The sequence below is a fragment of the Echinops telfairi genome, unplaced genomic scaffold (genome assembly GCF_000313985.2).
Source record: "Echinops telfairi isolate 266 unplaced genomic scaffold, ASM31398v2 ScPeMD7_1;HRSCAF=3_0, whole genome shotgun sequence".
NCBI lineage: Eukaryota > Metazoa > Chordata > Mammalia > Afrosoricida > Tenrecidae > Echinops > Echinops telfairi.
In genome coordinates this window covers 74630046-74642898 of record NW_022103896.1, presented here as the reverse complement: position 1 = coordinate 74642898, position 12853 = coordinate 74630046, and the positions used below count along the sequence as shown (strand labels likewise).

The 12853-nt window shown below is 41.9% G+C and overlaps 1 protein-coding gene across 1 annotated transcript in view; it reads left to right on the top strand.

Moving 5' to 3' along the window:
* MTFR1 (mitochondrial fission regulator 1) overlaps window positions 1-12853 on the top strand; it is a 58610-nt gene that overhangs the window by 39296 nt on the left and 6461 nt on the right. The window contains exons 4-5 of the mRNA XM_004697542.2: window positions 8169-8284; window positions 11318-11553. Of these exons, the coding sequence (XP_004697599.1) occupies window positions 8169-8284; window positions 11318-11553 (352 nt within the window). The remainder of the gene's footprint in view (window positions 1-8168; window positions 8285-11317; window positions 11554-12853) is intronic.

The window sequence follows — 12853 nt, the reverse complement described above, 5'->3', positions numbered from 1 at the left end:
ACTATCATGCTCAGTCCCCACCAGGATTTCAGCACTTCCTCTTTGTTACATTCCCCTTGATCATGCCCTACCAGGTCTCCCACACCCACCTCCCCACCGGATTTGTCTTATATATGAACCCTATAAACTTTCACCCAAATCTCAATAAAGCTTTATTTATTTTAAGAAGAGTATATATGTGAAGATGTATATTATTAGAAGCATACAGTAAGCACAACGGTGTTTAATTCCCAGGTGACTTTGACCCTACGTACTTCAGGAGGCTCGTGGATCACAATTACTTTCTTCTACCCTTTGTTTTTTCCCCCAAACCATTTTATTTGTACATAATCCAGCCATCATACCCTTCCTGTAGTCCTTGATATTGTCCCCCCTGCCCCAGTCCTAGCCCACAGGGACCCTCGTTCTAGTTATTGTCTGTAGTAGATTCGAGCTTCTTCCGCTCTTACTTCTTCCTTCTTGCACAGCTGCTCGGCCCCCTGAGATTCTTTTTGAATATTTAGATACCCTGTAAGTTGCTTTTTCCCACTACAACTGTACAGTGTAGCAGAAATTATGGAAACCATGCCTGGGGCAATGTCAGGGTTAAGACAGAGGTAATTCTGGTTCTCTGGTTGAGGTGATAGTCAAATCCTGAATTTAGCAGTACTTTTGAAAGCTCAGGTCTTAAAAGCATTCTTTAACACCAAATCAAGAGCAACCTCTGCTGGGAGGCAAATTGCCATTTTCTTTGATCCGGCATTTTGTTCCTTATTAGTGTTACCAGAGCAGACGTACTTCACGTGGCTCCGTTCTTTTTCAATAATTCTCCACAGTAGCAGCATGACAAAAACAAACAACTTTTCAGTTCAACCCTAATCATGTGAAGGGTAGCACATACCTGTACCAGTTTTAAGTGATAGAGCAATATGTGAAGATACAGAAGTTGTATTTAAATAACTTGTAATTCAAAAGCTCAGAAGTTCCCCTACTTGCTTATTTGATACCATAGCTAGTCAAATTATTTCTCTTGGTAAAGGAATGGAACTTTCTACTTCTCTTCATAGAGAAGTAGAAATCTATTCTAAAGTAAATAAAAATTAGCATTATCCTTGTTAGCTTGACTAAAAGTTTGTTTATTAAGACTAGGATCCATATAACAAACCCTAGGGTCCATAATCCTATTTGCAAATTGAGTAGGAACCTTTGTGCTTCCATCTAGAAGCTGACAGATGGGAAGTTTCCAATAAGTAAGTTTTTATTTAAAACAAAGAAGACTAAAGTATCGGAAATCTGTGGTAATGAATCTTTCTAAGAATTCATTTTATTTCGACATTTAAATAGCTGGTTGCCTTACTTGCTAGCTTTCTTCAAATTGCTATTGTGTAACTTATTAATTGTTCACCTGATTGCTCTGTTAGATGACATTTTTAAAAATCTGTCCGTTCTTCTGGAACCTTGGTGGTGCAGTGGTTAAGTGCTCAGCTGCCAATCAAAAGATTGGCGGTTCAAGCCCACCAGCCATTCTATGGGAGGAAGATTGGACAAGCCAATTACAGACTTGGAAATCCTGTGGGGCAGTGCTACCCTATCCTATCAGGATCCAAGAGTGGGCTTGTTTTGCCATTTGCATTTAGGGAGCTAACATGGGAGAGGACATGGAGATAACTAGCATTTCCTGGTTACCACAGAAATCTGCTGTGACCTGCAGGGAGAATATGTGATGATTGTAGAAATCTTTTTTAATGTGACCTGACTAGTAAAATGTATGAGATGTGAATTATATGTCGATAAAACTATTTTAAAAGACCAAGTACACTAAAAAAGAGAGAAAGAAATCTGCTGTGACCATCAGTGAGTAGAAGTAATGCCATCTACTTTCGTTGGGAAGAGTCTTTTTAAGTATTGTTATTAGTCATTTAATAAAGTATAAAGCAAAAAGATAATTAGAGTTAGTATAGGAACTGCATTGAAAAAAAGACGATTAACTTAAGCAGATCAGTAGGGTAAGTTCATTGGTAACCTCCGTGAGATTGCAATGGAAGGTGAGTGGCATTTGTTTCGAGTGAGAATTTTATTTCCATGAAGTGGAAATAAATCTTTTCAAGGTCAACGTTATTATTACAGTGAGACTTTCAGCTTTTGAGCGGTGTATTTACAATCTTGTTATTCCTTTATATCTCTCTTTTTTTCCCCCTACATCTGTCAGAAACCTAATTGTAGTGACTTCAACATACAGAGGATGGTATTGAGAGTAATAAAATTGAAAATGCCATTTTGCGCTATATGGCCAGGTGTGGGCTGACGAACACAGAATGTCCTCTGGGCTCACACTAGTGGAGGAAACCTGGGGCGGGGAGGCCATGGTCTGCCTGGGGAGGGCAGACACCTTGATAGAGTTATTATTTAGGAGACAGACTTGAAAAAATGGCTTGGCAACCCTAACAGACCTCCTCAGGCTTCCTTCAGTAAGGAGCTGGAGACTCCATCTCTCCTCCAGCCCAAGGCCGATTGCCTCAAGGCGAGGTCAGATGTGCCTCCACCCCCATCCTCTGTTCACTCTATTCTGACACTAACCCTTGCTCCCACTGCACTCTGCTTCTTGACTGGGTTGGGCAATTCCTCACAGTGGCCACACAAAACTCACGGACAGTACTCATGATGATGGGGATTTAGCCACGAGCCAGGATGAGGGAACATGAAGGATCCAGTCTTATGTCCACCGCAGCACCTCTCCTCAGCCAGCAGCCAAGTCTCTGGTCCTCCAGTTCGCATACACACTGTCCTTTGACCTCTGTGTGCCAGGAAGCCCACCTGCCTCTGCCTCACTACTGCATGTTCTCAGCATCCTGGCTCTGAGTGGCCTCCGCTGCCCCTCTCTACTACTTCAGGTAGGGAACTTGAATGTATTCTGCTGGTGCCTCTGCTTCCTGTGTGGTCTGGGAATGCTCTGCTTTTGAGATGATGGCGAGCTCTTGCCCAGAGGAATGGTAAAACCAATCCCTCGATTTAGTGTTTCTCACACACTTTTTATATGGTCTCCCCTAATCACTTGGTGGGAGGATCAGAGACCTGGATTGAAGATCCATATTTAGGCAGTAGGATATTAGTGGAATCAATCTAGAAGCAGGCGTTAGTAGTGAAGACCACCCCCATTTTTGCTGTTGCCTGGGTGGTTTCATGCAGTGTTTGGGAGAGGACCATTATGAAACTGAGCCTCCACTCTACCTTTTACTTCGACTCTGTCATCTAATGGTTTCACCTCTGAAATCTTCGGCCCCGGCAGGCTCCACCTAGATCGCACATCTTCCCCTGTCCCCGCTCAGCGGTGTGTTTGTGGTCAAGGCAGACTTCTCTGTAAATGCCAGCTCAGTCAGGAGCACTGCTGTGTTGGGGTTGGGTGAGGTGCCCGGGTTAAGCAATAAGCATCACAACCGCTGCTTAGTAAGTGCACGGCGAAAGTCGCTGCTACTGTGCATCTGTAATTGTGACCACCTTACGGCTCTCCAGGGCAATTCCCTACTTGTTCTACAGATTGGATTTCAGTATATTTGTAGTCACAGAGCAGAATACAGACTTAGCCACACTTTCATCTAGTAACAGATACTGTGCTGGGAATAGAATGCAGTCATACATGTCAGAAAGCATAGAAAAGACGCTTGTTTCTGTGCTCTGGGGGCCATTGCAAGTTGGGAAATCCAACTTTTCAGTATGACCCCATAGTTACAGACCAACCCCATAACGCCTACTTACAAGACAGCCCTTCAAAAAGTTGTGGGAAATGGAAGTAAAACCTAGTGAAACTGTCCCATGAGATTACCATTTACTGTGTGTCTTTAAGTATCCATGCTTTGTATTTGATTATAAACAAGTAGTGATGAGATAGAGCAAGCCAAACAAATCTATATGTAGATAACATCACTAGCTTATGTGAAAAGGTGAAATACAGTAAATATTTACTTTTATATTCTTGTCAAGAAATAAAAAGAATCCTAAGTTCCCAGTACCAGCAAGTTTGTTTAATAAAAAAAGTTATATGGGAACAAAGTTAGCTCTTCTAGTATTTTTATTGTAGATATTTCACTTTCTCTACAATTTGGCTCTTTCTGAAATGAATTCATTTCATGGTAGTTTATATTATCAGAATATTTGAAATTTGCTCATAGTTCTTTTTTTTTTTTTTTTTACATTTTATTAGGGGCTCATACAACTGTTATCCCAATCCGTACACACATCAATTGTGTAAAGAGCATTTGTACATCGTTTCTCAAAACATTTTCTCTCCATTTAAACCCCCGACATTAGGTCCTCATTTTTCCCCTCCCTCCCAGCTCCCCCCTCCCGCATGAGCCATTGATAGTTTATAAATGGGTATTTTGTCATATCTTGCCCTGTCCGACGTCTCCCTTCACCCACTTTTCGGTTGTCTGTCCCCCAGGGAGGAGGTCACACACAGTTCCATGTAATCAGTTCCCTCTTTCCTACCCATTCTCCCTTTACCCTCCCTGTTTTGCCCCTCACACCACTGGTCCTATAGGGCTCACCCGTCCTGGATTCCCTGTATTTTCAGTTCCTATCTGTACCAGTGTACCTCCTGGTTTGCTCATAGTTCTAGTAAGATTTCTAAGATATGATTGGATTTAGATGGTATCAAGTTGTGAAATGGGATTTCTTAATCCTAGAAAATGCAGTGCTGTTATGGAACTTTTGCTTTGAAGTTTTTAATAAACTCTTTGAAAGAAACTTAGATACTTTAAAATTTTCAAACACTACATTTTATTTTAAACTTTATAATGCCATTGATTCTGACAATTTCTCTCTCTGCCTTTTCATGATTTTCCTGTTTCTTTTCCTTTTCTGCTAACGATAGCTGTAGTAGGACAGAACCTTGCTGGGAACCTTCAGTAAGTCAATCTTTCTGTTTTTCAAAATTCGCATCTGTTGTCTGTGAATGTCAGTCGTGACTTTCGTACTTCAAAACATACTTCAAAATCATACTTCAAAATCCTCTGCCCTTGGCCCCCTTGTCAGCATTGATCTTGACTTGTATTTACAAGTGGATGGATTGTCACTCCATTCCACGTGCATGCCACTTATCGCACGCTCTACTGAAAGGAGAACTCAAGGTAGATCTTTGTTAGTGGCATACATCACTATATCATGTACACGCATGACTTAAATGTCTAAACTACTTTGTGCTGTGAGGTGGAATGTTAAATAAAATTGATAGCAATCTTTTTCAATTTTTGAATTGGTTTTTGACAATATCACTAACGTTTTCACTCAATTGTGCATGTGCTATGAATGTGACAAAGTCACCAACTAAAGTTTAGTACATGAATTATTACAGATATAAAATTGAGAAATATATGTTTGATCTGGAGTGTATTGGGTAGCAGGAGGAGACATGTACAGCAGTTTGAGATGGAAGAAACGCACATGCAAATCCGTGTTTTCACAGGGTATTTTACTAGGTGTAGCAGCGTAGTGGCTCATGTGGCCTGCTAACAATGTCAGCAGTTTGAAACCACCAGCTATTACTAGGAGAGAGATGAGGCTTACTCTTCCTGTAAAGATTAAGTCTTGAAAGCTCGGCGGGGCGTTTCTGCTCTGTCCTATAGGGTCACTGTGAGAGCGTGGACTTGATGGCTGGGAGTTCGGGCTTTCGTTTGGTTTTCCAGGAGGTGGTGATAGATCCTGGAAGTGGGATTTTATTTACTGAACATTTTCCCCTTTTGTCTTTCTTATTCTGTGCCTTATCTGGAAGTTGCCCTTTTTTGCATTAATTCTGTACTCTTACAAAATGCTGCATTTTCAGGCACACTAAATTCTATTGACCTGTCGAGGGATCTAGACAGTGATGGATGCAGTGTGTAGAGGGGCCTAAGTGTCTCACATTTTACTCCCAAATCCAGAACGATACATGTATCCTGCACAATCCTTTCCCAAAGTCCAGAGAATCTGTGTCACACACAACATGCTTCAGAATCCTAATTTCATAACAAAATTCCAGAAATATTCCTTGACTAAACATGCTTTTCATTAACGAAAACACATGGTATTAACAACAACAACAAAAATTCAGAGGAAAAAAATAGGAGGTGAAAGTGTTAATTATCATAATAAAACCCCACTCCCTTTTGACTCTCTTCCAACTCAGCGGGATAAAGTAGAAGTGCTCCCTCGGGTTTTCCGCTCTCTCCCACAAAGCAGCTGGTGGGTTTAAGCCACTGACTTTGTGGTTAGCAGCCCAACACTTAGCACACTGTGCCACCAGGGATCCTTACTTACCTTATAGGATGCCACAGCATTGATTGATGTCTTTGAGTACTGGTTTTTAGAAAGATGTTTTCTTTTATTAAAAAACTTGGAAAGAAAACCATTTTGAAAGCTTAAATGAGAAAGTAAGTGGTGTTATATTCAAAACTGGATTTTGTCTTATAGTTGGTACCAACTAGGAATAGAACACAATTTAATATTTTAAACAAGGATTCTAATCTGATGAATTCACAGGAAAGAACACCTTTTGAATAGTGCCACTTGTTTTAGTTTTTTGATTTCTGTTAGTTTTACAAACCAGGCCATAGTGCTTCGATGACTTTCCTGCTGAAGGATGTCCACGTTCCCAACCTGGAATCTTCCTGTTTTAATAGCTGTAGAACTATTAAGGAGACCTTGATGGTGCAGACAGTCAACGATGCATATAGACTTTTGTTTCAAGGCATCCATTACAGCAGTTCGCCCAGTGGCTTATTAACCCATTTCTTCCCGTGCTTCCTGTTTCCATGCCTCCTTTCCTGTTCCTCTGAACTTGGGTAATCATCTTGAAAGGTTGATCAGTCTAACATTCTACCACATTTGGCTTATTTATTCATTTGTTGCTGGATGCCTGGGTTGTTTTTACATTTCGACTGTCACGAATAATGCCGCAGTGAGCATTGGTGTACAAGTAGCTGGTTAAGGACCCGCTTTAAAGTTTCTTGGGATTAATATACATAGGGATGGAATTGCTAGATCATGTATATGTTTTATCAATCATTTTATTGGGGCTCTCACAAATCTTATGATAATCTATCATGCAATTGTATTAAGCACACTGGTACATATGTTGCCATCAACATTTCTAAAGCATTTTCGTTCTATTTGTGCCCTTGGTATCAGCTCCTCTTATTTCCCCTCCTACCCTTGTGAAGCCTTGATCAATTGTATATTGTTGTTGTTATTTCATGTCTTACACTGTGTTGTCTCCCTTCACCCACATTTCTGTTATTCATCCCCCTGGGTGTGGCTATGGCTCCAACCTCCCCCCCCCCCCCCCCCCCTGTGATATCGCTACTCCCACTACTGTTCCTGAAGGTTTTCTCTGTCTTGAATTCCTTGTGTCATGAGCTCTTATCTGTACCAATGTGTGTACTCCATTCTAGATGGATTTGTAAGGTAGAGCTGGGTCATGGTAGTAGGTGGGGAGGACACATTCCAATTTCTCCGCGTTCTCACTACCACTGGCTAGTTTTTCTTTTTAAAAGTAGCTATCTTATAGAATCTCAGTGTGGTTTCGGTTTGCATTTCCTTGGTGACTAATGACATTGATCATTTGCTTGCAGGCCATTTGTATCCCTTTTTAAGAGACTTAGAAGAAATATCTATTTGAAATCCTTTGCCTAATTTTTAATTCAATTATTTTCTTTTTGGTGTTGATTTGTAATTCTTTATAGGTTGTGGAGAATAAACTTTTATCAGATAGGTGGCTCCAAAATATTTTCTCCTTTATTATAGATTTTTCAACTTTTTCACTTAAAATTACTATACACTGACCTTCTGCCTCTAAGAAAATAGAACAAAAATTAAATTTAGGTTTTTTCCCTTCATTTTCCGGATATATTTAACGTGTCTGTATGTTTTCTCCTCTTCTCCTTCATTTGTATTTAAAATTAGCTATGTTCTACCACTATTGAAGGTGCTTTGAAAAGTTTGTAGGTAATAGAATTTTTCACAAACGCTTTGAGCTGCATTGTGTATGTTTGTGTGCTTCTTTGTTTTTTTTAAACTGTAAAATAAAAATCAAAGTTAAATTCTAATTCAGAGACTACAATATGCTACTCTGCAAACAGTGTGATAGTTCCATGGAGGACTTAATTACTATTAATATTTTGGTACCCGCTTCATAACTTTCCCTATTTGTCACATAGCTTACCAACTACGACACAGAATGGCGTCCCAGCCATCCAGGAGAGGATGCAGTGGCGTCTTTTGCCGATGTTGGATGGGTAGCCAAAGAAGAAGGAGAGTGTTCAACAAGACTAAGGTTAGTTTGGAAGACTGCCTGACCTAAAGTGCGATCTTTATTATTTTACAGGATGAGTTATTCAAAGTGTTTCCTTTTGATACTTTCTTGATCTCTAGTAACTAATCCAGTTTTTTTCTTGAGCAGCCTTCTTGACTTGAAGAATTTTTAAGCAGAGACAATGCTTTTTTTGGAGTTCATTTTTAAGACTCGGCTAGTTTTCTAAAGCGCTTATGGCCATAATTGTGCCCTAAGTCCACATGCACTTACAGAAACCCTTGCCCTTCCGAAGCTGGCATTCTAATAGGGGATACCAGAAAGGGTTATTATCAATATGTTTAGATCTTCTCTATAATGTTTTTCTTATTTTTAAAACGACAAGGTTACATAACACTTCTGTATCCTTTATTGAAGGATAGCAGCAGTGATAGTATGGACATGTGAAACAAAACTCAAGATGATAATAATCAAAAAGATCAGGCTTTCTGGCTGGACTGTACCTCTTGAACACTCTCAAGCCTGGAACTCAACTCACCCCTGTGGCTTAATTTCCTGCCATGCCAAGCAGGCCAGTAAGGTGAACAGTAGCATCAGAGTAGTGTGCACCCCTAGTCCAATCCTGGACCCAAAGGGCGGCGTGGGAGGGGACGAGGCGCACCAAGCAGGAAGGGATGGGAAGGAGGAGGAATGGAAACTGGACACAGGCAGGAAGGGAGAGGAGTACTGTTACATTGTGGGGATTGCATTCCATGTCCCAACACAAAGTGCTTAATGGAAAATTGATTGGCTTTGTAGACTTTCACCCAAACCACACTTTGATAAATGAATGAATGAACATGATTCACAATGAAAACAAAAACAAAACCAACCCAGCCAATGTTGCCTTTTCCACCTGTTAGCTGTGTGACACTGAGTCCGTTCCTCAGCTGTCACATCGTAGTGTCTGCCTCGCCCGGTGTGGAGTGAACATGGCCGCAGCATATGAAAGGACCGGAATCCTGTCTGGACCGCAGAGGCCTCCATGCAGTGCCAGTTCCCTTTCTGTAAGCGTTAAAGACAGTTTCCCTCCCAAATAACAAAGCACAAAGACCCTGGCTTTACTGCTTCTGGGACAGTATTCTCTCTGGAAGACTGAGAGCGGGAAGCCAGAGCTAGAATTACTTCTGGCTACACCTGTGTGTGACGAGCCCCAGTGCGCAGTAGGTGAAGTGCTGGGTTGCTAAGCAGAAGGCCGGTCCTTGAACTCCACCAGCCGCTCCCCAGGGGATCTGCCCTGTGCTGAGCCCTTCCACTCTGCCCTATAGGATTGCTGTGCATTGGAATCGTCCTGGTGGGAGTGGGCTTGTTTGGTTTTGTATTGTATGGCGAATCCTTTTGGTCTTACAGGTTGAATGTCAAATGAGAATATGCAGAGAGTAGTTTTTCTGTTGATTAAATTCTTTTCAGGTAGAAAGTAAGTCTAGGGCGATTTCCTAGCCCTAGGAATTTGAGATAAAAAGGGGGCTCAGAGTTGGAATCTGGATGAGGAAAACTAAATTGCTGAAAAGATGAAGAAATGGTTAAGTACATAAATTGAAAAGAAATCTTGAGTTTTAGTCTCAGCCCAAAGATTTTCCTCCAGTAGGAGCTTCAATACAAGGCAGTACATATAAACCTCATTGATTTTAGTTAAAAATGAAAATGAGGTCATCTATCTGGTTATTGCCTGGGTTCAGTTAGAATGATTACTTTTTTTACTTTTCAGTTTCTGGTGTTCTGATTGGGCCATATTACCCCTTTGTGTCTGGCACATTGTATTAGTCTAGGTACTTTAGAGAAACAAATCCACAGCAACTCATGTATAAGAGAGTTTTATGTAAAGAAAGTGTGCATCACGAAAACATCCCAACCCAATGCTGCCCAAGCCCACAAGTCCAACATTAACCCATTAACCCAACACCAGTCCACAATGTCCTCCACCTCACAAAACAGAGGCAATGATGACAACTGCAGGAGGAAAGCTGAGTCAGTGAATGAATAAGCATCTCAGCACTAGCAGGGGACTCCACACGGCTGCTCCAGCACCCAGGGCTGCATCGGGATAGGTCCATGTGGCTTCTCCTTGGGGATGTCTTGTAGGAAGTCAATCTTGCAAGCTGAAGCAGGGAACTACTAAGGCAGCTGCACCCTGGTGCGACCATGACAAACAAGAGACCCGAGAACTAGAAAGGCGAGGCTCACCACCCATTTATCCCTCCGCCTTTCAATTAGGCCCACATGTGATTATTGGCCAGGTTGGCACAATTAACTAACTCACACACTGATAGGCAGAATCCAAGCCTTCGGCAGGGACCAATGACTTTATTTGATTTTGCTATCAGATGTAACTAGTACAGATAGTCCCCAGTTTACACCAAGGTTAGATTTCATCACAAGTCAGTACCCAAGTCTAATACTTCTTTTTATTTTTTTGGCTTTCATTATTAGCCCCTTTTATTATCAATGCTGCTATAAGTAGACTCTTTGAGCATCTTCCAATAAACATCTGGAAATGATACCATCCACAAATTACACAGTAATGTCATATGTAGATGTAGCCTGAGTGAGCTTCAGGAAGTTCACAGAACAATCCCATTATCTTTTCATTCTCTTTTTCCACAAACGTTTTAAAGCCCCCCTTCATCCATATTACTAATGATAAGTTCAGTTTTGTCAGTTTGTCAGAACGCAAATCCATCATAAACTGGGACTGCCTTATTTCCAGCGCATTAAAGCTTTCTTCTCCTTAATTCAAATGAAAACAAAACAAAAAACCTGAGGTTAGCAAAAACATTGTTGGCCACCACGGCATCTCCCGACAGTGTGGGTGTGTTAGATTAAGAAGGGTGATGCCAATAAGAGACCCAGGTCTGGCATCTAAATAAGTTGGCAAGTGTTTTGCTGATTTGAAGCTTGTAGGCAGGTGTTTATGTAAAGTGTTTTCTGTATATTGTGTTCCAATACTCTGTTAATTAATGGTTTGTTACGTACAGAGCCAGTGACAGCCACCTTTCATACCTTTATGTCTCCCTGCAGGACTGAAGTCAGGTCAAGGCATCCCCTTCAGGATGACCTTCCTGTGTTTGAGGACCCCCCAAGCAGGCAGGTGTCCTCAGCATCCCTGTCTCCAGAAGAGCCTCCACTGAGGATGGCGGCCCTGGCGAGCGAAGAAGCCCTGCAGAAGATCTGTGCTCTGGAAAACGAGCTCGCCGCCCTCCGGGCCCAGATCGCCCAGATCGTGACCCGGCAGGAGCAGCAGGCGCTCAGCGCAGGTGTGCGCACCTTACAGCTGCGCCCTGCGCGGGCGGGTGGGCTGGGGACCTGTCTCTAAAGATTCGTCAGCATACAGCGTCTGCTGGGGAGCCAGGGTGGGGGAGGCTGGGATGTCGTCAACCAATCGTCAGTCCCCTTTTGCACAGTCTAGTAGTGAGCCCAGTCAAGTGTATGTGTATGACTTCTTTCTTTTAACAATCCTGACAGACAAGGGGGCCTCAAGAAATTCATGGAAAAATGAAATTTAAAAATGATGGACTTTTCACGTGAACCCTTTGAAGCCCCCTCATATGAAAGACTTTGGCTAGGAAATATGCCCACATTCATACAGTTGAATTACTCCTGATGTAAGTGATCTTCTTTCTTATGAAAAGCTTAGTTTTGCCTGTGCTAATGGCACCAATTAGAATCTCCACGAAGTGACCCCTAAGCTATATTAATGAACGCAACAGCATGGGTTTCTGAATGCAGGCACTCTTGGAAACAGTTGATCCTCCCTTCCTGCCTCCCTTTGCTGCTTGAAAGTGGGCATCACAACTCTGAGGTATTGGTCCACCATGGTTTTTTAATGTGGGAATTATGTCATGCCTCTAGCAACGTATGAGGGGACTTTGCGAAGGATTTGCGGAAAACTCCTTTATCTTTTAACTCTATTTCTCCGTGAACTTTTTTGAAGACCACTGAGAGTGAGTACTTAATAATACGCCCTTTTTCTCCCATTTGGCCAGAGCAGACACAGAATTCAGGCCTTCTGACTGCTGACCTAATCTTGTTGGTGTTATTAGCACGGCATTGTCCCACTGGAGACAGAACTGAGCATTGACACCCTAGCTCATTGACCTGTTGGCAAACAGGGGTGGTTGTTCCTGTGAGTCTTGGATGGACCCAGTATTAACCGAGCTGTCTAAAAGATACAGACAAAAAAGAAAAAGAAATCAGAGATAAGGGCCATTAACCTGCTGCTGGGTCTCTTGTGCTTCTGGAGTTGAACGGGATCCACCCTGAAACCTCATCCGACCAGGATGTGGTACGGGAGGGAGGGAGAGCACTGAGCACCCCATGGTTTGGGGAGGATAAATTACTGTATAGCACAGAATTTGGAGGCGCCTCAAGCCTTTTAACGTGAGCTTTAGGGTTGTTTATTTTTTGCCCTATCTCCCCCTTCTGGCAGACCAGGAGCACTGCCTAAAATAGCAAAATAATTGGGGGGTGGGGGTTGATGTTTAAATGTTTTACTTACAATCTTTTTTTTTTTAATCGTTTTATTAGGGGCTCATACAATTCTTATCACAATCCATA